The 26,697-nt window shown below is 41.0% G+C and overlaps 6 protein-coding genes across 9 annotated transcripts in view; 2 read left to right on the top strand and 4 right to left on the bottom strand.

Annotated features, from left to right (window-relative positions):
* Nucleotides 1-734: 734 nt before the first annotated feature.
* On the bottom strand, nt 735-7,044 carry LOC113202148 (striatin-3). The gene is made up of 13 exons (XM_026416243.2): nt 6,665-7,044; nt 5,717-5,820; nt 5,476-5,640; nt 5,224-5,398; nt 4,955-5,134; nt 4,742-4,865; nt 4,498-4,637; nt 4,239-4,417; nt 3,977-4,146; nt 3,714-3,881; nt 3,477-3,607; nt 3,190-3,394; nt 735-3,111 (listed from the first exon to the last, which is right to left on the bottom strand). Exons 1-13 carry the CDS (start codon nt 6,893-6,895, stop codon nt 2,942-2,944), a joined length of 2,142 nt encoding a protein of 713 aa, XP_026272028.1. The 5' UTR covers nt 6,896-7,044; the 3' UTR covers nt 735-2,941.
* Nucleotides 7,045-7,532: 488 nt separating this feature from the next.
* LOC113202161 (barrier-to-autointegration factor) lies at nt 7,533-8,948 on the bottom strand. 2 transcript variants are annotated; one of them, XM_026416262.2, is made up of 3 exons: nt 8,780-8,948; nt 8,142-8,278; nt 7,533-7,959 (listed from the first exon to the last, which is right to left on the bottom strand). In XM_026416262.2, the coding sequence occupies exons 2-3, from the start codon at nt 8,265-8,267 to the stop codon at nt 7,813-7,815; spliced, it is 273 nt and encodes a 90-aa protein (XP_026272047.1). In that variant the 5' UTR covers nt 8,268-8,278; nt 8,780-8,948; the 3' UTR covers nt 7,533-7,812. The 2 variants fall into 2 exon arrangements, with proteins under 2 accessions (XP_026272047.1, XP_026272048.1); XM_026416263.2 differs by lacking the exon at nt 8,780-8,948 and adding an exon at nt 8,371-8,703.
* Nucleotides 8,949-10,933: 1,985 nt separating this feature from the next.
* Nucleotides 10,934-13,748, top strand: LOC113202156 (phospholipase A1). Of its 2 annotated transcripts, none has more exons than XM_026416257.2 (7): nt 10,934-11,093; nt 11,916-12,234; nt 12,329-12,480; nt 12,561-12,821; nt 12,995-13,183; nt 13,420-13,576; nt 13,649-13,748. In XM_026416257.2, the coding sequence occupies exons 2-7, from the start codon at nt 11,918-11,920 to the stop codon at nt 13,704-13,706; spliced, it is 1,134 nt and encodes a 377-aa protein (XP_026272042.1). In that variant the 5' UTR covers nt 10,934-11,093; nt 11,916-11,917; the 3' UTR covers nt 13,707-13,748. The 2 variants fall into 2 exon arrangements, with proteins under 2 accessions (XP_026272042.1, XP_052124568.1); XM_052268608.1 differs by lacking the exon at nt 10,934-11,093 and adding an exon at nt 11,177-11,198.
* A 181-nt stretch (nt 13,749-13,929) lies between these two features.
* LOC113202155 (pumilio homolog 3) lies at nt 13,930-17,320 on the bottom strand. Of its 2 annotated transcripts, none has more exons than XM_026416254.1 (12): nt 17,152-17,320; nt 16,629-16,975; nt 16,338-16,549; nt 16,004-16,246; nt 15,711-15,916; nt 15,428-15,602; nt 15,225-15,347; nt 14,997-15,154; nt 14,749-14,894; nt 14,499-14,663; nt 14,318-14,408; nt 13,930-14,238 (listed from the first exon to the last, which is right to left on the bottom strand). In XM_026416254.1, exons 1-12 carry the CDS (start codon nt 17,154-17,156, stop codon nt 14,106-14,108), a joined length of 2,004 nt encoding a protein of 667 aa, XP_026272039.1. In that variant the 5' UTR covers nt 17,157-17,320; the 3' UTR covers nt 13,930-14,105. The 2 variants fall into 2 exon arrangements, with proteins under 2 accessions (XP_026272039.1, XP_052124564.1); XM_052268604.1 differs by having other exon boundaries at nt 17,090-17,316.
* A 199-nt stretch (nt 17,321-17,519) lies between these two features.
* On the top strand, nt 17,520-21,876 carry LOC113202152 (uncharacterized). Its single transcript, XM_026416248.2, has 6 exons — nt 17,520-17,865; nt 18,005-18,071; nt 18,164-18,499; nt 18,603-18,724; nt 18,813-18,844; nt 18,927-21,876. Exons 1-6 carry the CDS (start codon nt 17,858-17,860, stop codon nt 20,714-20,716), a joined length of 2,355 nt encoding a protein of 784 aa, XP_026272033.1. The 5' UTR covers nt 17,520-17,857; the 3' UTR covers nt 20,717-21,876.
* The window catches only part of LOC113202153 (transcription factor CP2), a gene marked incomplete in the record, with an annotated part of 47,190 nt that continues 42,364 nt past the window's right edge, over nt 21,872-26,697 (bottom strand). The window contains 4 exon segments of the mRNA XM_052268597.1: nt 21,872-24,257; nt 24,345-24,598; nt 24,686-24,882; nt 24,981-25,146. Coding sequence (XP_052124557.1) covers nt 24,208-24,257; nt 24,345-24,598; nt 24,686-24,882; nt 24,981-25,146 — 667 coding nt within the window.

The raw sequence follows: 26,697 nt of genomic DNA, 5'->3' as shown, positions 1-26,697 counted from the left end.
AATATTTTAGCATTGTCATACAACTACCACAGACCTCCATGCAATAGGTACTAAAAAAAATGTCGCACAGGGGGGCCGATTCATGGGGGAAAATAAAACTGGGTGGTGGCGAGATTACAGCACTACCATCATAATAAATAATAGTGCACAAGATAAAAACAAAAATGCCAAACTAAGAATGTTACAATAATGAAGCAGTAGAAGTACACAAGAAAAATGAAGCCAGTGGTGATCAAATATGATTTTTTTTTTTTTTTACAATGTTAAAATCAGTCTAATTACTCCTGAAGACGGTTTTCTTGCCTAGGATTGATAAATTAACGTTTTTTGTGTTTGCTTTCAATTGTGACAAATAGCAAGCTACCTATATGATGTTTATAGGATTGTGGCTTGACTCTGAATTCTGCTTTAATAGCTTTTTATCACATTTAACAAAACAGAATTCCTCCTCGAGACAGTTGGAAGATCCAATGTGACCAAAAATTGATTCATTATTACTTAAGGCCAAAAAGTCTCCTGTGATCAGAGTTCTAGTCTTCCATGCAACCATCATCTATTATAAAGATCCCAATAAAGTTTCATTCCACTCTTTCCTAATGAACCACTAAAGATTCAAGAATTTGCATGACATCAACAGATAGACAGAAAAGTCATCACAAATCAATGTCTACATTATAATTCATGTATCTGTGGAATGGTAAAAAGGGGGTGTGTTCAAAATGAAAACTTGAAGGTAACTCTAAAACATTATTATTCCCTTAAATGTTACATCATATCAAGTTGTTTGTAGGATGACACCCATTAATGACATACACAGATACATTCATTAATATGTGATATGACAGCAAGTTACAATTACAAACTATATTTAATAAAAGTGCCTTCTAATGATTAACATTTCAGAAAACCAGATGCCCTATTAGAGCAAATAGCAACTAAAAATGCAAAATATAACCAGTTTCTCTTCCTCTCTTTAGAATTTGTAGAGGTGCATCATGCATAATTAACATAAATAACATTCTGGGGAAGTATGGCACAATTGTCAGAATAGAGAAGGAAGGTTAGGTAGAAAATCTGCCATTTCAACTTGCTGTCTTCTCTAATAATGATTATAGTGATGGTCAACAGACTGCCTGCTACATAAAAGATACATTATTTTTACATGGTTTGGTTAAATAAGTAGATTTGCATCAGTCAGCAACCCACACGAACATGTATGGATTTCTTTTATGGTTCACCAAGTCATGCATGAACTTGTGTGATCATGCTCACTTTCTATAGTCTACTTTGGAAAACCATACTACTGTACAAGAGTGTGTCCATTCCTCAAATTGAATTAACTGTTCTGATTAAAAGAGGTCGTAATCAGGAAATACAGAATAGCTTTCTCTAAACAGAAGGAGAATGTTCAGAGGTAATTCTCCTAAATGGAAAGTCTGAATAAGGCAGTTTCTAGAAAATTAATTAGATATAAAATCAGTAGAACTCTCAGGAAATTTTCAAGAAGATTCTGGGTAGTCATCAAAGTATGATTATGTGTCAAGAAGTCTTAACAAAAAAGACAACCCAGTCATTAAATGCAACACATCATGAAGAACATAGAAAATGCCTCAATTTTCTAAGTTTGTTATTGCCTAAATTCTCATTAAAACCTGCTGGTTCAATCATTTGACAGCTCAAGGAAATTTTAACTTAAGGTACCTCATATTCTTAAAAACTCTAACTTCACGACTAACACTGTGAGAATTAAGAGATAAATTATGAGTTGCCAACAAGTACATGATAAATGGTCAACTTGCAAGAACATGGCTAATTTTGAAGTCCAAGAGGTATAAGACCATCCCTTAGAGGGAAAGAAAATACATTGATGGCTACAAATGAGGGAGACACAAAACTGGAAAAGAATAGGGGGGACAACGGGTAGAATTTTTGCATGATGAATGAGTGGATGAAACACAGGGAGTAAGAGGGGCAAAGGAAAAAAGGTGGGATCCTAAGATGCTGAACCCCGCCACCACTTTGCAGAATCATGCTCATAATATAGCACCCCATCACCAAGTACCAACCAAAATGGGACAGGAGAAAAAATCTCAACCTAAGATATTATCAGAAAATGACTAGCCAAGTACAATTGTCAGTGGCCTAGTTTTAGTGACTTCCAATGGCAAAAGAGGAACACAGAAAATGAACCAATGAACTTGGTCCAGTCCAGAAAGAGTTCTTGCACACATTTCTTAAGATATTAAAATATGCAATTTAATCTGATTTTTCTCTACAAGGAGCACATAACTGAATGGTATAAACAGACTTCGGACTTTCACACTGAGATAGTTCATGAAAGCAAAATAAAAATGAAATAGGTAAAAATTGATTTATTAGTACAAAAATCATCTCTCTTGATTGAAGTTAAGTCACACCTACACCTATGATAAACAGGTGAAGACTTAATTATTTTTCAAATTTATGACCCTTATTGTACAACAAATAACCCCCAAAATTGTAATAATGTAACTAAACTTAGTTCATCACAAGTCAAAACAAAGACCTGAGAGCAGATACTGACAAATAACCTGATGAATTCTTGGTATTGAGCACAAAGTCCTGGAAATTCACGGCATTATAATCTAGGTACCTTGGCATCTCAGTGGTCTCTGAAAAGTTTTCCCACCAAGGACATCTAAATAGGAAAATAACTACATATTTCACTTTAAAAATATCTAAACAGCTTTCCGAACTTTTTTTAAAATTTTTATGTAGGTACATCTCATTATTTAACACCCTCACAGCTTGACTAGTTTTGGAGTGGCGGGGTCCTGGCGCATCTGAACAAAAGTTTTAGATGCAAATGGATGCAGACTAAAAGCCTAATCCATTGACAACAAAACAGCAAACAATTCATTTTGTGCAGGCGAACCTTCTTATTCTAGAAGCTAAGACCAGCTCAAGTAAACACTTTAGCAAGAGCATCGGAGCCTGCACTAGCTATGAATGGTCGAGATGGATGGAAAGCTACATCAAGAATGCTCTCATCGAACTTCTTCCTGTGAGCAGTTATTTCTTGTACACAAGTCTTGTTATCAACATTCCATAGCCTGATACTGCAATCATGACCTGACAGACAATTAAAGAAATTAGATTAAAATAAAATCACATGCTCTAAGTCAACTAAGAATAGATAATACTACGTACTTCCTGAAAGAAGGTAGAGACCATTAGGGTCAACTGCAAGGCTTGTAACTGAGTCAAGATGTGCAACCATTGAATGAACAAGCTTTCCTGATGTGTTATCATAAAATCGAATATGTCGGTCATCATGAGCAGTTATTGTCAGGGGCAGTGTGGGATGAGCTACTACTCGGTTAATTTGTCTTCCAACAACATTGTTCAGCACCTCCTATACATAAGAGAATAATGAAAACATATTGATATTGGCTAAACACAATTATAAAATGACTACTACATTATTATTTTCTTACCTGACTGGACTCCAACCGTACAACCGGTTTGGCAGTTTCTAAATCATAAATAACACAATGTGATGACGAGAAAGCTGTGACCATCCGATTTGGTTCATCTCGAACAAAGTCAACCGATGAAGGAACTCCATCTGTAAATTTACATAGGAAATTAACAAAGGGGCATTGCACATTCAATCTAGGTAGTGAATCTGGATAAAATTTACTACACAGATTTACGGTATTTCCATCTTTTACCTTGCTCAGATGAATAAGTTGAAAGCAATGGTATCTTGCTTTGAGGTGACCACAATTTGACAGTTCCATCAGCAGAACAAGATAAAAGCTGTGGTCTTTGCTTATGTATACTAAGACCCCAAATTGCATCTGTATGGTCGTCCAAAGTGCAAGCTAAAACACTAGGATCTAGAAGCAAAACAACATGGTATTATTGCATCTCATAATAAATCTTATTTTTAAATGCTGCACAATAATTTTTAAAAACAACATTAGCTTCTTACCAAAACTATCATAAGGGTCAATATTCGGATTGGGGAGATTCCAGCAAAAGATTTTTCCATCCACACCACCACTGTAGCACTGATCACCAGTAGTACTCATAGCTAAACATAACACAGGGCCAGTATGGCACCGGAAAGTATACAATGGTTCAACATCTAATGAGGTTGATCTAATGAGAGCAAAGACAAAGAAGAGTAGTATATAATATATGATCTTAACACTGCACCTCAAAGACATAAATCATAAGACACTTTAACTCACTTCTTTGATGGAACGGTTTTGGAAAGATTCCACAATTTCAGAGTATTGTCTTCACTTGCAGTTATCAGCACAGGCTCTACAGGATGAAATGCTAAAGCACGCACACTATCAAAATGACTGCGAAGAGTGTATTTAGCATGCCACGTCTTCCGAAGCTCCTTGGTCGTTGATGATAAAGGCTGAAATGTATTTGGGATTCCAAATAAAATAACAGCATACACTTTTAAGTTTCAATAAGTCAAATAAAATTAATCCTTACCCCAAACTGATCTGCCTCATTGCTAACAGTTAGTTGGGCTAATTCACCTAGGCCAAGCGTTGAGTCTGAGGCTTCCTCATCAGTAATGAAGTTCAACCCTCTTCGAGGGCTAGTTCCTGCCTGAAACCCCATACCTGATCCTTTGGAAGGGGCGAATGACAAAGAATATTTTATTTTAAGCAAATTTCGGTTATTGAAAGAAACCAAACCAAGATGAAACGGATACCAAATAAATTCATCTTACCCCATTCATTAGAGTCACTTTGATGACGACCATCAGTATTATCCTCTGTTTCAGTGAGAAGGATTAGTTCATTGAGAACTACCTGAGCTTCAGCATCCACATCATCACCAAGGCCATCATTGCCCTGAGCAATAAATTCAGTGTCACATTCCATGGATAGGCAAAGTACTTAATAAATCTACAACAGATTATAAAATGAACAGAAATACTCACCTTGCCTTTCCGTCTAGCTGTTTTTACATCGTCCTGATCATCATCAGCTTGATCATCAAGATCATCACTCATGTCTTCATCATCATCAAGATCTACATCTGCTTGGGCTAAAAATTCAAAGTTTGCCATAACAGCTGCCTCAGTGTCCATCATCATTGCTTCTGTCAAAGAGCTGTGTTGCTGTAATTGAATACACAAAAAGAAGGAAAATACAAGTGAATACACACTCAAATCACATACAGTATTATGCACACATTTCTTAACATTACCTGTGGTTTCTTCGGAGTTTTGGCTGGTTCATTCCCATTAAGAGCTGTAGAAACTGGCTGAGAATTGTTAAGGTTTTCTTCAGCTTCAGCATTATTGTTCAGCCCAAGCAGAGAACGAACTCTATTTGACCGCACATCAATTATTGTGTCAGTGTAGCCAATTTCCTGTAAATATCTAAGGACAGAAAGAAAGGTTAGTTCTAAACATGAAGCAAACAGATAACCAAAATTGAAAACAAACGAAGTACTTACTGCCTTAAAAGCTGTCGCCCTTGGCGCCAACTTATATTGCTCACAGAAGTGTAAGGCAATTCTCCATCTACAGGCATTTCTGCAACACCTGGATCATCAAATACTGGAGGTTTCATGTCGCCTTGTTGAAGTTCTGTGCCATACTTCAATTTATGAAATTTTGCTCTGCAAAAAGATTGATTTCTATGAATTAAAGAGAAAGACAAAAGATGCAAAACTGAAAAATGGAAATTGGACTCACCTTTCTTGTTTCAAAACATATTCCAACATCTTAATACGACGAACCAGATCATTTTTTAGATTTTCTTGTCCTTTACGCTCCCCTTGTAAAAATGCTATCCGTGCCTGACAGAGAAAATTAACAGATTTTATTAATTAGCATGGCCAATTCTAGCTTATAATCATAACAGGACTAGAAGAAAAACTGATTACATTCCAGATTCATCACAACTGTAATACCATAGCAAATATAATCATTTAAATATAACCTATGCCAGAATCCATACACGAGAGAAAGACAATATCAATATTTCTTTCCACCTGCAGTATGGTTTGGATCAAAGAGTGTGTATAATTGAGAGTTTTTACTTTCAAAATAACTAGCTTAGACCATTCCAAAGCCACTAAAGAACTCAGTACATTAAATATTCATTGTCATAGTTGGACACTTTTGACATTTGTGAACAAGATACATGAATCAACTTGATTTAATTTTAAAAAACTATATACTGAGAAAAATGGCAATATAAGAGGTGCTAAAGTTCGTCGAAACTAAAAATTATTGGCTGAATATCAAACATTACAAGAACAAGAAATTCTCTTAAAAATAAGATGTGTGGTTGACAAGCACCGGAGAACGAAATACCGTCTTTGTTGATGTCGGTATAGGTTAGTTAAAAGTTAAAAGTGGCCTAAAAAAGTTAACGGAATGGAAGGGTAAGGGTCGAGTAGAAATCAGTAGAGATATTATTCAAGAATTGAACGACCAGCATGAAAATTACGGCATGCATTAAGATAAGACTAGAAAATTAAGAATAAATATAACTTCAGCCTACACTGAACAGCTAGGAAGTGGGACAAGTTATACCTCCAGGCTTCGGAAAAATGGTATAAAAGTACAGAATATAACAAGACAAATAAAAATCACAAATAATGCATCGAAAATTAAGAACACTTCTGCACTGTTTACCTGTAATTCTGCTCGATCCACCTCCCATTGCGAACGTTCCATCTCGAAGCGAGCCCATTCATGTTGAATAAAATGAAGTATGCCGGGTATTGAATACTGAATTCTTTGGTTCCCTTCGTCACTTTGTTTATTTTCTGCGCAAAATCCACCAGCAGAAGGACCTAATTGCCCGTTATGGTTCTGTGACGAAGGATCTTCCATTGTACCACCGCTCTGGCCTGGAACCTTCATGACATGTCCGCCATTACTGTGAAACTTTTCGAGCCTAATGTATGACTGAGAACAACAAAGATACGCGTCTGAGTTCGAATATCGTATCTTCTGACACCTATTCGTTTCAATGGTACAAAAAATAAAACCAATATTTAATTGACGCGGAACTGTGTGTTTGATAGTACTTCCTGTAGAACATTATTTTTATAGGGAATATGTAGAGCTCAACTTGACTAGTCAGGGTGATGGTCGGCCAATCACGTCTAGTTTAAAGTCCGACCCCCAGGAGGAATTCCAGAGGACTACCATTGGTCAAATATGCGTCCTCGGCTTATGTGGCAGTTCTTTCGCAAATTTTACACGAATTCGATTAGGCGGAATTGTTTCAGTAATGCTTTGAGATTTTGCCATATGAGAGACAGGCAGTTCAATGAAGACTCAACTGCACTTCAAGCCATACCTCTTAACTTGCTACTTGCCAGCAATCCTATTTCATAGTACTTACAATCAGTAAAGTTAAAATGATCCAAAGTTTTAAATAAATATTTCTCATCGTGATAGTGAACCCTTACACCATAACAGGGGTTGAAAACCAAGTATATAAATTATTGTAAAATGCGTCATAGAGGAAATTTAGAATTTCAAGTCTACGAGATACTGATAAAAATTTTATTATCAATGTAAAAACCAAAATAAAATCTTAGAACTATGTGACAAGTTAATGACATTGCAAATATACATGGAATCAATTTCTTTATAAACGGCAATGCAAATAGTTGGCTCTATTAAGTTCGAATTCACAACATTCATGTTTAACCAGAAAGCAACATCACAGCAGAAAGAGAAGGAATACAAAGCAGCAAGAGGATAAAAATAGTTTTGTTCATATAGTGTACATTTATAAAAATTCCTCTCAAGAAAGTAAAAAACAAAGTTTACAAAAATTCTTCACACCATTCAGATAGGCATTGAAAGCAATCAGAGGATTGCTTTGAATTGGCTTGACAAGCTTCTTTCATCCAATCTTGAAACAGCTCCCTGTTCTTCTTCAACACCAGAAACTGACCAAGGACAACATAAGCCTGTAAATATAACGTTTCAAATTGTAATTGCTGCTATAAAGGAAGCAATAAGAAATTGACTTGATTAATATTCCGATCCATCCCCGATTTAGTCAACTACCACACACTGGTACTTCTTTGAAATAGATGACAAATCTGTATCTGGATATTTCAAGTGTAACTTCTTGTTAATTTGATCATACCTTATCAAAGCCCTGAGACTCCAATCTTCTACCAAGCACTTCACCAACTCCAGCCAAATCGGTGACAGGCTTGTCACCCATAGGCTCAGACGTGAAGTTCTTTAATTTTTGTGATGTGGTTGACATGTTGACAAGTGCTGGAACAAAAAGGAATTTCTTATATCAGACACCAGCGGGTAGGAACAACCATTGCACAACAGTAGATAAGATTAGATGTTCTCAATCCTACATTAACAGGGTACCTGCCCAACATTTAGGCTATGTGGGATCTGGATGATCAAATTTTAAACGTTGATACATATGTCTGAAAGGGGCTGTATCGGTAACATTTAATTACTTCTCTAAATGAAACCATTCAAGATGTGAACGATTCATAACCTAAAAGACACGGCCGGGTCTTCTTAAATATAAATTCTAAACATCATAACAAATTGATACCAAACACACTCAAATTTGTTTCGACAGGAATATTGTAAAGGTAAATAAGGAAAATGAAACGACAAGACATTAGACCACCAAAATGAAATATCCAAAGCGATATTGATGGCTTGGTTTCTGTGTTGGGATAGGCAAGGGCGGTCTCCCTGCCGTGTTAAACAATGTTTTTTGTACGCCTATCGGAGCTAAAATAAACTTACATCGACAGCGTTCTGTGATACAAATATCTCTAAACGCCCTGGGAGTGGGTCAGCGCGATCGGCGGCCGTTGGCGATGATCCTCAAGAGGTTTTCCACTTCACTTTAAGTTAACTCTGTGTTGTGACGTGAAAAACTGCTTTAAAAAACTGTGTACCGGACTTTGGCGCCTTAATCGAACCCCAACTCTCGATCTCGAACCCTCTACGATACTCTCGTTTCTTTTCGAGAGAACCTTCTGCGCGGGTTATTTGAAAATAGTGAAAGCATGAATCTGATTTTCTCGAGGATTTTCTAGAATCCATGTTCACCCTTCCAACAAAACAAATAAAAGTTTACCGTGCATGGCAACTATGAAAGTTTTACGAGGCAACGCCGATGATGACGCCCACCACGCGTCTGGTTAGGCCAACCCGCCAAGCAGCTGTGTGAAATCGGTGGCCTACCCAAGAGGAGGCACCTGGGCAAGAGAATGTTTGCCGCCCGTTCGCCCGCGGCCTCTTGAACAGCGAGTATTGGATTGCTTGTATGACATTTTTCTTAGAAAATTCTGTATTCATTTGATGATGTACTACAGGAGGGCAGAGAGCTTCCGGAAAACGTTCTCCACCACCCCCCTTTCCCCCCTCAACCTGTTTTAACAGATTTAGATGGCGATTCCGGGGATCGTCCTCCGGGGTGTCCGGAGTCCCAAGCAACAACGGACAGTATTTTGGGTTGCCTACGGCAGGTCCTCATGGAGGAGAACACTTGAGGCCACCGGCGGAGGGTGGGGCGAGGATGGGGGGCGTAACCGCGACGGTCCCAGGAACGGTTCCAACGCGCCTCACGCCACCGTGGAGAGGGTCCCACGCGGGGGCAACACGCGTGGACCGGCGCGACCACCCCATCCCCCGCGCGGAGGGGAGTGTCTCGGTCTCGGCGAGGCGGGGGCGCTTCGGAACCTACATTGAGCCGATACGGCCTGCTTGAATCGGCCGAGCTCGGCAGGTTCGTATGCGCGAAGTTCAGTTGGTTCAAGCTCTCATAGCGCCTGGTAGGTAGGCAACACATTGTCTGCTGTGCACGCGTGTACCGCAGCGTGGCCTATCCCGAGTCTCGCAGGCGCCGCCGGTGCTCCCAAAATTTGCCGAATAAATCCGAGAAAACGGTCGCAATTTCTGGACGATCCCCACACGAGGAAAATTAGTTCGAACGGTCGCCCTCTCATTCAGTCTTCGCGCCCCCGTTCGAACGAATTCATTCGAACCATAGTTTGAGTAATAGCGGCATGCCCTACGCTCTACAGCGTTGGGAAGGGCATGGTCTGGCCCAAATAACCGCCCCGCTCGAAGGAATTTTTATCGTTTCCGCCTAAACCAATTGAGTGATAGAGGCATGCTGTGCGGCGTTGCGAAGGGCATGGTCTGGCCGAAACAAAAGCACCAAAAAATAACCACATATGTTCGATAGTTTTTTTCCGGGAACCCGAAATTTACGTGTTTCTCGAAACTCAGGTCTCTTGAGGTGTCAAAGGGTGGACGGTTCGCGGATTCACATAGTCCGGTTTACTTACCTTGGCATCGCACCGCTGGGACGCGAACTCCCCGCGCGGATCCCATTGCGAAAATTTGCCCGCCGAGCTCGTCCATGCTTCGTCGCATGAAGAGACCGCAATGCCGAAGGTCATTTCTAGGTCTTACATTCATTTGAGACGCGAACCTCGTCAACTGTATTTTTAGTCGGATGGCCTTATAGCCATCAGTGAGAAAGGTTGACGAACGTCGATTGGACGTCGAGACGTCGAAGTATCGCCTTTACTTGGGGACCAGAAAGCTTAAATGTGCGTATTATTCGATTTATTTTAGTATTTCTGCGCGAATTCAGCCCCGGGAAGTCCCCGGCCGTCTGGCAGGGTGCATGCATCATAAAGGTATCCTATTACGGACTTGCATCCATTCACGCCTTCCGTCAACGTGCACTGCACGTGTCACTCACTTAAGTGCTGTGGACGTTAGATGCTCGATAAGACGTTTTTTACTGCTGGAACATATGCAGGTGGGTGCAGCCAGATTGCCACACGACTCGTCCGCCAAAGGGGTAAAAACACCTTTACAGTCTAATCCAGGGGGATTACCGAAACACGCTGACAAGACAAATGCCCGGTTGCCCAGTAGCAGTCACAGCCAGTGCGGCGGGAGGACGCGCAAAGCTTGATCTTACAGATAACGGGGGAATTAAAAACAAGGCACCCCCGCTTAAATAGCCTCGAGAAACGGCGAACGAGTAGCCCGCGGCATGTGAACGCCAGTGATTCGCGACGCTCCACCAGCGCAGGTACCGGTCTAGAAACATTTTCGAGCACGACCACTGTTCAGCTTTTCCTAACGGTTTTCCTAAATGACTGCTAGGATGGCGACGCTATGTGACTTTCCATGTTAGGTGCGCCCGCAGTGACCGTCCCCCGACGCCCGAAGTGACGCGATAGAGGGTGTAAACGAGCGGCGCTTTTGTCGCCTGGCGTCCGACTCACGAGCCGATAGGTTATTCTCTCGCGGGGCGGGGAGGAGGCCCGAATGCAGCAGGCAAACGACTCTTTTCTCGAGAACGAGTCGTCGTGTAGCAACCTAGTAAAGAGATTAATGGACAGCTGAAATTCTTGTGCGCAAGCATATAGCACCGTGTTTCGGTCTAGCATTCGTCGCTAGAGATGGCGGTTGTTAAAATGGCCTTTGCAAACTTGAAAAAGTCATTATTTTATGTGTCAACGAATGGCTTCAAAAAGTGCAAATCTTTTTTCGAGAATAATGTCTCTGTACTTTTCCCCTCTTCAAAACATGCTCGGGTTTCACCCGCTTTGAACGTAATTTAGCATTGTTAGCCCGATTCGCATATACCCCACGCGCGAGTGCGCTCAGAGAGCGGGCCGCCTGCTGCTCACAGCTGCTTAGCGGGCTAGCCTATCCTGTAGGTTGCAGGCGCTATCAATTGGCGTACCAAAACTTCCTAAGCTTTATGTACTCGAACGATGGTTAATTGAGACAACTCTTTTCCAAAAGGCCGTCCAGAGTTTACTCGCATCGTATGGGTTAGCGCCAGAAAGCGTTCTTTGTGAGGGCACCTTGGCACTTCTCTTCAAAACCCGTTTCACCTGTGCAGAAATGTTGCGAGCTTTTGTCGCATTCGTCGTCTTCGTGGCGGCCGCGACGGCCGCCCCCAGCCCCCGTCACGAGCCAAAAACAAAAACTCACCGCATCCAGGACGAGATCCAGGCGTGGAAGGAGGGCGGCTACCCGGACTTCCTGCAGTTCGCCGACGACAGCGGGAAGCCCGTCTGGGGCGTGGTGGTCGGAGAGCAGCCGTCGGTCAGGGGCATGTTCAAGGACGGCAACCCCTTCAACGGCGACGACGCCGACTACAGCGACGAGCAGCTGGGCGCCAGCGAGGACGACGTGAAGTTCCATGTCTTCACGAAGGGGTGAGGCCAAAACGCGGAGGGAAGCCCCACCATTACAGCGCGCGTAAGATAGGAACGCGAGTCACGGGTCGTTATTTTTTTTCCGCCCACATAGGAACAACTACAGCAGTGTGGAGGGCACGCAGGTGACTCTGGACCACGAAGACTTCCTCGCGGCTGGATGGGAGCCGGCTCTGCCCACAAAGATCGTCATCCACGGCTTCACCAACAGCATTTCGTCACCCATCATCCAGCTCATCAAGGACGGTGAGGCGCTTGCTCGACACGCTCTGACCACCCCCCCCCCTTGCTTGCTATCGCGTAACCCGGTCTCTTACACTTCGCAGCCTACATGACCCACGGGGACTACAACGTCGTCGGCGTGGACTGGGGTGTCCTGTGCCCCAACCCCCTGTACGTGACGGCCCGCCTGAACGTGCCTTTCGTCGGAAAGCTCGTCGGCAAGCTGATGTCGTTCCTGATTGAGCAGGAGCTCGCCACCGCGGACAAGCTGCACGTCATCGGCCACAGCCTCGGCGCGCACGTCGCCGGCATCTCCGCCAAGAGCCTGAACGAGACCGAGGGGCAGCGGCCGGCACGAGTCACAGGTCCGCGCTCCGGCGGGGCAGCGAGAGGCGGCCCTTAGTTAGCCGGAAACGTGATATATTTCGCCTTTACGTCGCCAATCCGATATCGCCTCGGTATCACGTTTCTCACGGGGGTGAGAAGGGGCGGGCGACAAACTTCAGGTCTTCCATATCCCACCCCTTTTTGTTGGCAGGGCTCGACCCGGCGTGGCCGCTCTTCATTATAACCCCGGATACCGACAGGCTGAGCAAGGACGACGGTGTCTTGGTGGACGTGATCCACTCATGCGCAGGGTTGCTCGGCTTTCCTACCGACCTCGGCACCTCCGACTTCTACCCCAACGGAGGAAGGGAGCAGCCGGGCTGCGGCCTGGACCTGACCGGTAAACTATTGGAGAGCGCAACGCTCTCTTGAGATATCGGAATTTCCTATAGGATTACCACTCGCTATCCACGATCAAGCCCGCATTAAAGTCTTATCAGACGTCCGTCTGGCTTTCAAGGTGTCATGAGATTTGTGATAAGGACGTGACTCTTCTTAACTAAAATCTGTCTGATAATGCGTATGGAACAGATTACAGAGAATGAGAAATTAATAACTTACACGATTTATTTAAAGGTGTGTGCGCCCACGGTCGATCATACGAGTACTTTGCTGAGTCTATTACCAAAGGGAAAGGATACCAAGCAGATTTCTGTGACAGCAATAGCGATGCTAGAGATGGGACTTGCAAAGGTCCAAGTGAAGGCTGCATGGGAGACGAAGTTCAGTTTAAGTATGTATGAATTCTCCTTTCAGTCAATTGATCTTCATTTATCATTATTTACTTTGTATATTTTATCCATAGGGAACAAGGATCATACTACCTGAAAACAGACGACGTGGCTCCAACCAAAGTATGCTGAGATAAATAAATCCAAATGACAAATTATAATTTAAAAATATAATCTTGTCAATTATTTATGACAATACCTTGTTTTCAAAAATGCACGGCAGCTTTAACCATATGAAACTCGAGTGAGAGAGAGGGATAGAGAGAGAGAGAGACAGAACGGGAGAGAAAGCCTTAATGTTGACTACAAAAAACTGTTCTGCTGAGAACCAGAAGTGATAAAGATTACAGGCAGATAACATTAATCAAATTTATTGTCTTATGAACAATAACAAAATTCAAGATATGAATTTTCAGTCAGGAATAAGCAGGGTGCTACAATTTAAAATAATGTCGAAAATTGAAAATTATTTGCCGATATTCCATATAAGAAACATTCACATTTCTTCACGAAACTAATATTGACAAATGATCACAGAAGTTCTTTAATTCTCACACCACCAGCTGGAATTACTTCCTTTTTATTACTCCAAACACTTGATGACAAGCTTTTAATTTTGGACCGCAGCATCTCAGTGACTTCGCTTGTTCCATTTTTCAGGATCCTGAAATGATAGTATTGATTGAGTTTTAGACATATGAGAATTATTGTTACTAACCAAAGGAGAAGAAAATAAAACTTACTCCAATAAAAGGAAGCAGCAATGATTATTTTTCAACCATGCCAAGTAGTGCTGATCAGTAAGCTGAGCAATTAGGGCTTCTCCAAAAGTTGCTAAAACAAAGAGAATTAATCATTTCCTGATCCCCAACTATTAAAAAAGTAAGGAAAAAAAGAAACTTTTGTTATATAGAAACATCGTACCCAGGCCACTTTCTGCAAATACTTTGTCATGCTGAGCTAATTTCTTCAAAACCATGTGACATCCTGTATTGTCAGCTATTCTAAGGTCTATGCCCATTTGCTTTGACTTTGGTGGATTCGCAGTATGCTTGGCAATGGCCTTCAATGCTGGCTGTAATTTGTCTCCTGAAAACAACAACAGCACACCTTGAAACACACTGCAGACAAGTAAAAGATAACTGAGCTTAGTAATGAATGTATTTCACCATACCAGTTCCAGCTTTCATAGCAGCAAGTGCAAGGGGTAGATTAGCATTATTATCCATCCATACAGAAGTGTTTTGGGCTATATGTTCAAGGAGAAATGGAACAGAAAATTTCTGAAGCTCTTCAGCCCTAATGTTCGCATCTTTTTTACTGAAGAAATTTGATTTGATTAGTACATTTTGATTTCAATACTCTTCTTTAGTCAATGGATTATGAAATCATTGAAAAAATGAGAGAAAAATAAAGGCTAACCTGTGCGGATTATTGTCTCCTTGGGCTAAAGTTGCAACAACAGGTGCAGTAAACAACTTGGGATCGCGCCTGCTACATAGATACATTAGGACTTTACGGCCGTATGTGTTATTTAAGAGAGGTGACAAGTCTCCAGCAAGAAGCTCTGTCAACACTGCCTGAGAGAAAATAGCTGTTAAACAACGGCCAAAAATTTAAATTCATAAAAAAAAAAATTCAGTTGTTTACCTTTTGAACCAAAACAGTATCATCAAGGCTATCAAATATTGCAAGCAGAAGCATATGAGTGTGCTCCCCACAAGCCAGAGAAACAAATCCCTCCTTCAAGTCCTTCACCATCTTTTTCCTGGCCTGAATATTACAAAGGAAGTTACACAAAATGAAGTAAATAAATGATGGACAGATAGATACAGTAAATGAAAATTCTTTACCTTTGGACCACTCAACCACACACACATCATAGCAATATGGACACCATCTTTGGACTGAGTCAGAGCTTTAATGTGGTTTTTAGCTAGTTCAAGCATTTCTGATTGGTCTTCTGGCTTGGCAAAACCAAGATAATCTAGCAACACTGCATGGACAATCGGTGATTCAACAACATTTCTAAGAATAAATAAGAATATGTAAGCAAGGAAGAATAAGTAAATGAATTAACTTTAAAAAAGATACCAAAGTTCAAAATACAACTGATGTTTAGTAGTATGAACATACTTTTCAAACAGAGCCATTAAAATTTCTTTTGTATTGGTAAGAGTTGATTCTTTCATGTTAGGCAATATTTTAAATATTACTTCCAGCCCTAATACAGGCTCTGTTGTTATTAACTTATGAGCTCCACCATACAATTCTTTCTGAAGTATACTCTGTTCTTCAGGCTTTATCTTTGAGTGCAAATCTGCTAAAGCTACATTGCCAATCTAGATAGAAAAAAACTATGTTTGAATAAATTCTTTAAAGGTTACAGAAACACATGATTCAGTAAATATACTTTTGAATAAACTAACCTTGTGACCTAAAATCTTAGTGACATAGCCTGAAAATTTTTTCAGAATTTCTGATCTTTCAGATGGAAGTGAATGTGCTATCATAGCTCGCACCACATGTATCGCATATTTCCGTTTACTCATAAGTAAAACTTCAGGGAGTAGTTCTAGAATGATACTTTTCAAAATTTCTGCTTTTTTATGGCTATGAGCCAGTTTCAGCATTGTCTCTACTACACGAGACATGTCATGAGCATAAGCTACCTGTAAGTAAACAAATATATTAGTATCTAAAGCACAATGTAAAAGTGACAAATACAGCCAATAGTATTTACTACAAAAAATGAGATCTTACAGAAAGTAATTTGCCTTTCAAAAGAGTGTGCAACTTTTCAAGCTGTTTAACTTGTTCTGTAGCAGGGCATTTTCTACTACGGATGCTTTCTAGTATTTTCTTTGCTTCAAGAGATACATCGTAACTATCAGCAGCCTTTTGAGCTGCTCGGCGCTTCTCTCGCAGGGCCTTCTTATCCTCCTTGAACTTATTCCAGTCTGGTTTCTCAGATGCTGTAGTTATATAAGTACCAAATAATTGAACTGTGACACTCTAATAATTCAGATACCTCCACTGGAAGAGGAACTTTACCTGCGTTGGGTTGTTTTGGATTCTTAGAGTGAGAGCCAAACCCATTTTTAGGCTTGCCTTTAACATGCGATTTAGGAGTGAACTTTTTCTTCTTAGGAGGACTACCTTCATTGGTTTCACCATCAAGATGACGTTTTTGCTTTACACTTTTCATAGCATTTATCTCCATACTGTCAACATCATCAGGCACCAAAGGTGCCTTCTTCTTCTTCATCGCCCTCTCTTCTGAATTAGAGTTTTTAGCTGCTTTCTTCATCTTCTTAGGGTTCTCAACATGAAAAGTCCCAGAATTGTTGCGCTTTTTCAACAAATCTTTTTTGGTCTTGGAAGAATGTTCTGTATCAATACTGCAACAGAAAACATTATAGAGGATTAGTTACAAATAAACAGAGGGTGCAAAAAGATTCTGTTAGATAGAACATGAGAATATATGAGGGCAATACACATTGACAAAATATTACCGATAGGTTAGCCAATGCTTTTAAGAATATTTCTTGACACGGGTCGCACTAGTAAAAATTACCTCATGGTGAAAGGGTCACTGTTGTTTTAAGACGTCTTGTAACTAACCAAATGAGCCAGTTAACGGTAAACACTACACAATTTTACGAAATTTAACAGAGGAATCAGGACCACGAGACAGCTACCACATGGTTCTAAAAACACAACACGGCAGCCACTGTTTCTGCAAATAACCGCCTAATGTCAATTCGCCCTTCAAATACCAAACAACCTTTTCAAAAGTATGAAGATATTATATAGTTTCTTATGAAGACGCAAAGTCATTTCGGAATTAATTTGAATTATTCAAGAACTATCCAAATGTCTGAAATGAAACTTTTGAGGCTGAATATAAACGTTCTGAGCTTGAGGTTCAATGAAATTTTGTCTCGGGGTATTTGGTAGCCCCGGATGCGTGCTAGCTTGTGTACAAGCACGATGTTGTTGCATTGTCAATCCTTCACCCAAATATTTGGATTTCTTGTGATAGTTTGTTTCTGCCGTTATCGTGTTAATGGAAATTTGTAGCTAATGAATGATTATTTTTTTATCTTAAAGAATTTGTTTCATATGCCTATCCCGTGTGTACTCTCATTTGAATGAGGTGACGTTGTTGTAGTCAGGTTATGTTCATCATGGTTATTTCGTATTTTCCCAACCGCGGCCTCTTTCCCCTCTCGGAATGAGCTGTTTCCCGGTCTTTAACGCATTTTCGAGAAACAGGAAAAATGTCTGAGTAAGTTTTAATAATCAGTCTCACTTTAGAGTGGATTTCTTATCTTGTGTGCTATATACCTCTGTCTTGTTGCTGTTCAATTTCAAGCCTATTTACTGTTTACGCTGTACACAATTTCAATATTACTATGTATTTTTAGGAACGACGAACTCATTCTTGGCTTTTGCCAGCTTCCTGAAGTCCAGGATAATAACACAGGAAGTAATGTAAGTAAAACAAAGATGTTATTGAATTGCCCTGTTGCTCTTGTTGAATATATGTTCACGAATGAAGTTTTACCGCTTCTTTTAAAACGCAGGGTGAGAGTTCTTCTAGTCCTGGACAGTGTGAAGGGGAGGTGATTACTGGCGACGTGGGTGAATACAGCTCTGCTCTGGATGAGGGTATGACCAGTGAGACCAGCCAATCTAACAATCATGGCATCGAGTTCAAACCAGTAATTCAACCGAATGATACTCACAATAATATTGTTGAATATAGAACTGTAATTGAGCAGAATAATACTCAAAATAATATTATTGAGTATAAACCTGTTATCACTCATGGTGACGGTCATAATACTATTGTGGAGTTTAAGCCTGCTGACAACCATCATGAGGATTCTAGCAGTGCTGAGGCAAACATGAACAACAGAGTAAGTTTAAACGATTGGCAACAGGCCACTGAATTTGCTCTTTAAATTCATTTTGCTCCATCTCTTAGTTTTGTATTTATCTTTCATTTTCTTTTGGTTTCAGATTTCTTTGGTTGAAAATCCAACAGAACCTGTAACAGTATCAACCAACCTTGTTGATTTCATTAATCAGGCAGGAGCTGAACTTACTGCTGGAACCACTCTTGATGATGATGAATGTGAAAGGTATTTAACACGTTTTAATCTCAAGTTAAATCAAATCTCATCAATAATTGATATTTATTAAATAAACTTTATCTTATATTTTTTGTAGACCTAAGAAGCGGCGGAAAATACTTCCAAAGGGTAAGTTTGTATTTTAAGGTTTCACTTGCAGTAACTTTTCCAAAGCAAACGGTTTCATCTTAATCATTGTTTTTCTTTAAAGGGCAATACCAGTGTGCTGAATGTCGTCTTGTTTGTGAGAATTTCGACGTTTTTCACTTTCACATGAACTCTCACTCTGAGGTTGAGTTGTATACTTGCCAAAAGTGCCTTTACATGTTTCAAGACAAAGATCTGTATGATGCCCATGTGGCTGCAACATGCAAAGCTGCTGGAAGTTCAAAAGATAAAGAATGTGCTGTGTGTAGAAAGACTTTTAAGTATGACAGTCATTTAAGGGAACACATAATTTGTATGCATAACAAGACACCATTGTTTTCTTGCCCAATCTGTGCTCAAAATATTACGTCATGGAGGCGATCGATTGATAGACATATGGCCAACCATGCTAACAACAACAAGTGTCCAACATGTGCTGTTAAAGTTGAAAGTCCAGAAGCTATTGATAACCACTTACTGGAAAGTGGGGAGAATCATTTGCGTTGTAAAGCTTGTGATTTCATGACCTCTGCAAGAGGAGAGTTTTTCTCTCATGTCAATGTTCACATTCCAAAGGTTGATTTCTTGGAACCAATGGTGTGTTACAAATGTGGGCAGAGATTCCAGAGGACATCAGAGTTCAACAATCATGTCAGGCTCTTCTGCAAATTCCGTGACACCCCTATGGAAATAAAAGGGAGCCACCATCCACCGACCCCAACTATTCAGCTTCCCATACCAGAAGGTATCAGTGAAATGCACGATGAAAGTACTCAAGGTATGGAAGTTGCCAATGATGCATCAAAGCAGATCATCACTTTGCCTGAGGGCTTCAACAATAATTCAGTCATACCAATAACGCTAACAACTGGAACTGAAGATCTCGGACACGGTTTGGGCCCAAATACCACTGTTATAATAATTCCGCAATTATTTATGCAACCTGATGGTACAGGTGTAATATCTACAGGGCAAGGTGATCAAGTTATTTACCTTGAGTGCATGAAGCCTGATCAGTCAGGCATGTTACCTTTATCCTTTGAAGTACCAACTGACAAAGGTGTACAAGATAACCTCTACGCAAGCCAAATCCAACAAAGTATTGTTCAAGCATTGCAAGCAGCTCAGCAGCCAGTTCAACAAATTCAAGCTGTGCAGGCTGTGCAACCAGCACCAACAGTTCAATCAATTCAAGCCGTGCAACCACTTCATACAATGCAGCCTGTACAACCAATGCAATCAGTTCAACTTTTGGAATCCATGCAACCTGTCCAACAAGTTGACGAAGTGGATGTTAAGATAGAAGAACCTGAAACAACAGAAGAAGATGCAGAGGATGAGGATGAGGAATTGAATGAAGATGTGAAGCCTTCTGCTTCGTCATTACATGCAAATGTGGAATCGCCAATGGCTGCTCAAACTGTGTTCAGCACAGGTGCAACTCCCACAACTAGTACATCATCAATAGATTCAGTAATTCAGCAGGTTGCTGAAAATGGTGGGCCTCCAGCATTAGTGTGTTCAGTTTGCAATGAAGTGCTTAAAGACTCTGAAACTTACGAAAGTCATGTGAAACAGCATGATAAAGTTAAGCCTAAACCAAAACCCAATATTGTTGTACCGAGGAAATGCTCAAGTGCCTTTAAGTGTGATCAATGTGGACAGGGTTTTGCTGCCAAGCATCACCTGGAGCAGCATACCATCACATTTCATAGTGATGTTGCTGGCATTGTTTGTCCCGTGTGCCGAGTGGGAATGGCCAGTGAAAAGACAAGTCTGAATGAACATTTGGCCAAAGCACACAAATTACGTGTTGAACCTTCTGGAAAATTAACAGAGTGTTCTGAATGCTAAGTTTTACAGACAACATTCACACTTTTAAATATCTATCTAATTAATAATCAAACATGATTGAAATTTATATCTTTGTGTATATCTATTGATATAGATATGTATGAATATGTGTATTCTTATTTCAGTTAGTTATCATGGAATTTTTAGACTTAGTTGCCTTTGATGGGGTACATTTTTCTTTGCTGAATGTGTCAAGGTTGAGACTGGCAGAAATCAGGTTGGTTGTAACACATCCATACAGACTTCTTTGTGTTTCTCAGCTTTCTACTACTTTGCTTGATTAGCTATAATTTTGTACTTGCCACAGTGACCTCTAATTTGCATTTCTTTTATTTATTGTAAGTTGTGAATACCATGTTGTTTCAATTTTTATAAAAAAAAGATCTGCTGAAATGACATGTGTTCTGAATGGTAAAACAAGCTGAAACGGAAATGCAGGACTGTTTCTTCGTCAAGGCAAATTAAGATTTTATTTTTACATTTTAAAACATAGCAATGATTGTTTTACCTTATCTAAGCATACAGATTTTGTAACTGAAGTATATTTATTTCTCGACTATTATTCTGATACTGATTAGTGCCGTTATTTTTACTTTTAGTAATTCTTGATTTTGAATATGTATCTAAGTAAATTTGTGTTTTTGGAAACAAAAACAATGTCCTTAATGTACATTTATGTTACACTGTTTTCAGACAAGCTATGAAGTTGAAATCGAGTGATGGTTGCGGTTATCAGGGTCTTGTTTGCTAGAACCTCATCAAGGCTCACAATAAGATTTGTTAAATTTATTTTTGTATGCAATATTCTATCTATATTGATCGGATACTTTTAATTTTATCTGGCCATGATGTGAACTTCACTATGTGTGTTTACTATTTTAAGATTTATTGCTATATGCTGTACTTTACTGCCTACTTTGACTATCTGTGATATGGATGTTTGTTTTTTCCTCTCAAGTTGAACTGTTGTAATTGTATCTGATTTCCACACTTACTGGTGATACTTGAAAACTGTGCAAGCTGCAGTGTTTTTGATAAGATCATTGGGTCACTTCACATCCGGCACTTTTGTAAGTATGTAGTATGTTGCATATTTTCTTTGAGAATATTGAGAAGCTGAAACACAATAAAGGAAGAATCATTTTGTAATAACCATTTAATGAAGTTAAATTCAATTTATTTAACCATGTTACTAAACACAATTTTAGTGCTTCCTGTGTTTAAAAAAGGAAAGGTCCAGAAAGTCCACCCAGGCAAAATACACAAAATCCAAGTATTTTATGCAAGAAATTTCAATGCAGTTAGGTTTTTCTCCCTGTAATGCAAACCACAAACAGGCATTTAAAAAAAAACTCACATTTTGACATTGTCAGATGTAATAAGTGATGCGTGAAATTTTCAAAGTAGAAGTTAAATAAGAGTGTTTCCTCTAATTCACTCAAATTTTCTTCAGTCTTCTGCACTAATCAAGTTATCACAGTATCCAAAATTCATGTGTTGATTTCTTGCAATTTAAAATAAAAATTTGCCTAAATTCAAGAAAGCTTGGGTGTTTAAGAATTGGCAGGGAATCTAACTGTTGAAACATTAAAATGAATCCTGACAAACTTTTAGCATGACTTGAAGAGAAATATACAGATCTACAGTACTACCACTATAAAAGATTATATCAAGGGACACAATTGTATCAAAAACTTAAGGAAACCATACAATCTGTTTTATAGGTACATGTAAACAATTATAATCTCAAGAGAAATTCTCAGACAAAAGTAGACAGTCCTGTTCGATTCTAGCTAGATATGAAATTATTGGCTGCTCATGTCATCATGTTATTCATAGCAGAAGACAACTACAGCTGCTAAGATAGCACTAGTACCAGTACTACAGTATTCACAAAAAACAATACCAAGAACTTGCTTGCATAACATAAGTTAAACTACACGAATAGAATGCAAAAAAAGAACAGAAAAAACACTATCAAGAATTGTAATTGAGCAACTCCACAACAAATTCTAAAATTGAGTAACAGAGACTATGAGGCTTTCCAAGACATTTTCAGTTTGGTAGGGTTACTGTAAGTGACATAGCAGTCAAACAAGATATCATTATGTAAGATAAGCTTGAACTACCAACACTTTGAACAGAAATTAGGCCCAAAGCTAGACATTTGAATCTAGAAGTCAGTAGCAGCAGTGTTAACCGAAAAATCAATCAAAAGAGCAGGAACTGACAACTGACTGAGCTTCTGTTTACGACTGTTCTATTTGGTCTTCACTATGATAGAATAATAATTATGGTGAGAATAAACCTTGTAGGTTTGATGCACCCTCAATGTGAGGAATTTAAAGCAATAAATGATTTCTTATCTAGAAGATTGAAAGCTTAAAAACAAATGCACTCAAGAACATTTGACTGAACAATCAATGTAACTTTCTATACTTGTGCTGTCAATAGTAATAGTAATAATAATTCAATATGGTCAAAACAAAAACCCAAAACAAAAACGAACTACTGCACAAAAAAATGCAGAGGGCTTCTGTCACCTGCTTTAACAAAGATGGTGCTTCACACCACTGCTTGCATAAAGTTGGCAAAGGATTAAACCGTAGACCATCAGGCTAAAAGAAAAATACTGTTTACTATGAAAAGTGGGATATTTATGAACTATAAAGGCCTATGTTTACATAACATAAGTAGACATCACTAGCATAGCTTTTTCTTTTGAATTCCCAGCCTTCAACTATCAAGTGTAACTTGGAATATTTCTCTCTGAAATTTCTCTCTTTAACTGATCCTCTGACATCCATGGGATAAAAAAGCTACTACAATGCACAATAAATAATTAAAATATTTTATAACAAACTTTCACAACACCGCCATTATAATAACCAACAATTCATTTTCCTTTCCTTTCCTTAATAAAATATCAACTATAAAAACCACTCTTGTGAAAGAAATAAACACAAGCATACATAAAAAAGAAGTTTCCACCACATGCTTATTAAATTACATGTTCTATTCAGGGGAATGTAAAATGAAACAAGCAAAGAGGAGTTAAATTCAGTGAAGGTGTAAGTTTGAATGTGTTCCGATATTTCACAATCATCTTTTATGTCCTATACAATTACATGGAGAATCATTAAGTCCACCTTTCATTCTATCCATCAATGTCTCTGTTTTCCACCACAAGAATGAACTCTCTGATCTCTCTTCAAAGTCTTCACCACCACCCTTCGGTTAACTGACGGATCTTCAAAAATAGCTCATTTCAATTAAACATTTAACAGTGCAGACACATCTAGCAGCTATATTCGACTTGACTTATAACAACCAAGCCAGAAATTACTCAGGCAAGGGTAAATGCTATGACTAATAGCTGCAAGTAAATCCTCAGTGAGGTTTAAGTTCTTACGTCATCTTATACATGAGTCAGAATAATCTCCTTAGATTTCTTCAGTAAGGATTCACTCAGAGATGATAAACCTGGCTTCTTACTTTGTGGTTGGTTTCAAAAGCAGACAGAAGCGTTCTCTAGTATGATCTAAAAAGAAAATTTAAAAAAAATATTTAAAGTTTGAAGTGGTACTATGATCACAGATGGTGATATCGGTAAGAAGAAATTACCCACCTTGGCATACTTCAACAATGTAGAGTGCCTCATTATTCATGTGCCGAACAACATCGTCTGTGACCAGGACACGGATGCCACCTGGCCCTTCAATGAATACATCATTTATTTGGTCAGGAGACAAGCCCACATGGGCTGCAATACGAATACTGAGCTCGCCGCAAGTAAGAGAATTCAAATACAATGCTCTGAAAACACCCTCTTTCATGTCAGGCGCAGGGGTAAGATAAAGGGTGAGAGCTGGTGTAAGACTCCTGAGAACAGAAAATAAAACGTTGATGAAATACTCTTTCATGATAAGACTTACTGTATAACAGGTAAAAGGTTGTTTCTGTATTTACTTTGCATGAAGAGCATTGAAAAGACGTATGCCATCAGCCAAGCCACATATTTGAATTAGATCATCTCTAGTCAAACGTAAAAGATCTGCTCCGCAGAAACTGTTAAAAATCCGTAGGTGAGCTCCAAATCTGTGTTTCTGCAACCATTGAGATGTCTGTTGATCGGTGGCAGTGCTTATAAGTGGTTCACAAAATGCCTAGATAACAGATAATTGTCATTAGTCTGTATCAAACACAAAGAGAAAGAAACAAAAATAAATGTAAACTCAAAATTAATATTTCTTAGTTGACTTACAGATGTACTGAGCACATTGATAGATGGGTCGATTCCACCAGGTGTTGAAATGTGTAGTCCAGGGGGAAGCCCTTGCGAGCTGTCTCCCAACGTGTGACTGGGCTCTTCCTTTGGCACAGCAGATGAGCTTAATGGAGGAGTGTTCAATGGCGGTCCACAGTTGACCCTGCAAAAGAATTGTTTTTAACATCATGCTGACGTAAGTCAGAATATTTGAAAATTAAAATTTAGGGATATTGATTTATGAGGAAAAATAAAAATTGGCTCTGGTAAAATGCCATGTGATGTATTCTAGTGTAGTGGCAGTAAGAGTAAACAATCTGACGACCCTAGTTTAAAATCAAATGAGTACAGTACAGTGCAGTACAGATGAAGAGACTAATGTCATAAAGGTGGATGGGAAGATGGTAAGGAGAGAGTTCGGGCAGAGAGTTGGATTGGGTCGGTGTAGGCCTAGCGAGGATGATGCAAGGGGACGCTTTGTTAGTGTGTGCGTGTGAGTCCGAGAGGGGGTAGAAGAAGGTGGGTCAGCTCCCTGCTTACACTGGGCAGAGCTCCAGTGCCCGGATCGCGGCTCGCTGGACGGCCAGGTGCCGGCCTCCCAGACTCCCACCGGGAGCCCCGCGGCCCTGGGGTAGGTCAGGGACGGCGCCCAGGCCCAGGCTGGCCAGCCTGAGACGCGGGGCCAGGGAGCGGCGCTTGAAGTAGAAGCGGCTCGGGCCGCGGCAGGCGGGCCCGGCGGGCCTCCCCCATCCGCGGGCTTCCCTCCCGGCCCCCGGGCCAGTGTGGGGTCTCTTGAGCATCACCACCACCAGCCGGGCCACCCCCGGACCGACGACCATGAGTCGCACCCACAGCAGCATCCTCTTGTCGGCGACGCTCGTTTTGGGCTCGTTAGGCTCACGCTCTCGCGGGCTCAGGGCTCGCTCACGCTCAGCACGAGCGTAGCTACGTCAGGCCCGCAGCATGGCGGTAGCGCCTCGCGCTGACCCGCCCCGCACGCCCGGGGCACAGCCTCCACCCCCGGGCGCGTCCCTCGCCGCGGGACAGCCTCCGTCCAGGCACGGGGCCTCCGCGGGCACGCTCCCCAGAGCCTCTTCTTTTTGCGGCCGAGTGGGGACGAGGGAGCTGGTCGTCAGCTAATGACGTGATCCTGGCGAGGCAGGTGAGCGTGCTCGACCAGCGGGGCGGCCTGGGCGACGGCCAGGGCGCTGACGAAGTGCAGCACCATTCCCTCGGACACAGCACCAGTTTGTTGGCGAGCAGGGCTTCCTCGTGGGCGTGGGCGAGTGCGTCCACGTCCAAGCCCACCGGGGGACGGTGACACGGCGCCTTAGACGACGGCAGAGGGAGGGCGGCGGGAGGCGCTGTTCAGCGCAGCTCTGACAGGCTGGCGAGCATTCGACCCGAGCCGAGGCGGCTCTCGCGCTGGCGGCGCAGGCAGCGGTGGCGCACTACACGGGGCGGACGGTGGCACGGGCCACACGGTACGTCCTGCGAGGTGGCGCGGATCCGGCGCGGCTGCGTCTCAGATCGCTTCTGAACGGGTCGGGAGGGCAGGGCAGGCTGTGCGCCTGGTGAGGTAGCCTCTCGGCCAGGCGCGGCGGGCGCGGCGGACGCGGCGGGCGGGACGGGGCAGCAATAGGCGAGCCACCACGCAGACGAGCTGCCTGCAACTGGTTCGCGCCAGTAACGCGGAGCGGCGCGAGCCTCTGGC

Source organism: Frankliniella occidentalis, unplaced genomic scaffold (assembly GCF_000697945.3).
Source record: "Frankliniella occidentalis isolate FOCC.00 unplaced genomic scaffold, Focc_3.1 Scaffold4, whole genome shotgun sequence".
Lineage (NCBI taxonomy): Eukaryota > Metazoa > Arthropoda > Insecta > Thysanoptera > Thripidae > Frankliniella > Frankliniella occidentalis.
This window is presented reverse-complemented; position numbering and strand designations above follow the sequence as displayed.

Bases quoted from the DNA above. Each gene is read 5' to 3' on its own strand.
- LOC113202148 (XM_026416243.2), bottom strand. From the start codon at position 6,895: ATGAAGGTTCCAGGCCAGAGCGGTGGTACAATGGAAGATCCTTCGTCA. The intron at 4,866-4,954 runs GTGAGTATTTCT...TTTATTGCTCAG, and splicing joins CAGCTAGACGGAAAGGCAAG to GGCAATGATGGCCTTGGTGA. The intron at 4,418-4,497 runs GTAAGGATTAAT...AATACATTTCAG, and splicing joins ATGAGGCAGATCAGTTTGGG to CCTTTATCATCAACGACCAA.
- LOC113202161 (XM_026416262.2), bottom strand. From the start codon at position 8,267: ATGTCAACCACATCACAAAAATTAAAGAACTTCACGTCTGAGCCTATG. The intron at 7,960-8,141 runs GTATGATCAAAT...TTATATTTACAG, and splicing joins AGTCTCAGGGCTTTGATAAG to GCTTATGTTGTCCTTGGTCA.
- LOC113202156 (XM_052268608.1), top strand. The intron at 12,235-12,328 runs GTGAGGCCAAAA...CCGCCCACATAG, and splicing joins TTCCATGTCTTCACGAAGGG to GAACAACTACAGCAGTGTGG. The intron at 13,577-13,648 runs GTATGTATGAAT...TTTTATCCATAG, and splicing joins GGAGACGAAGTTCAGTTTAA to GGAACAAGGATCATACTACC.
- LOC113202155 (XM_026416254.1), bottom strand. The intron at 15,348-15,427 runs GTAAAGAATTTT...TGTAATATTCAG, and splicing joins TGTGGTTGAGTGGTCCAAAG to GCCAGGAAAAAGATGGTGAA. The intron at 15,155-15,224 runs GTAAACAACTGA...ATTTTCTCTCAG, and splicing joins ATACTGTTTTGGTTCAAAAG to GCAGTGTTGACAGAGCTTCT.
- LOC113202152 (XM_026416248.2), top strand. The intron at 18,500-18,602 runs GTAAGTTTAAAC...TTTTGGTTTCAG, and splicing joins AGGCAAACATGAACAACAGA to ATTTCTTTGGTTGAAAATCC. The intron at 18,725-18,812 runs GTATTTAACACG...TATTTTTTGTAG, and splicing joins GATGATGATGAATGTGAAAG to ACCTAAGAAGCGGCGGAAAA.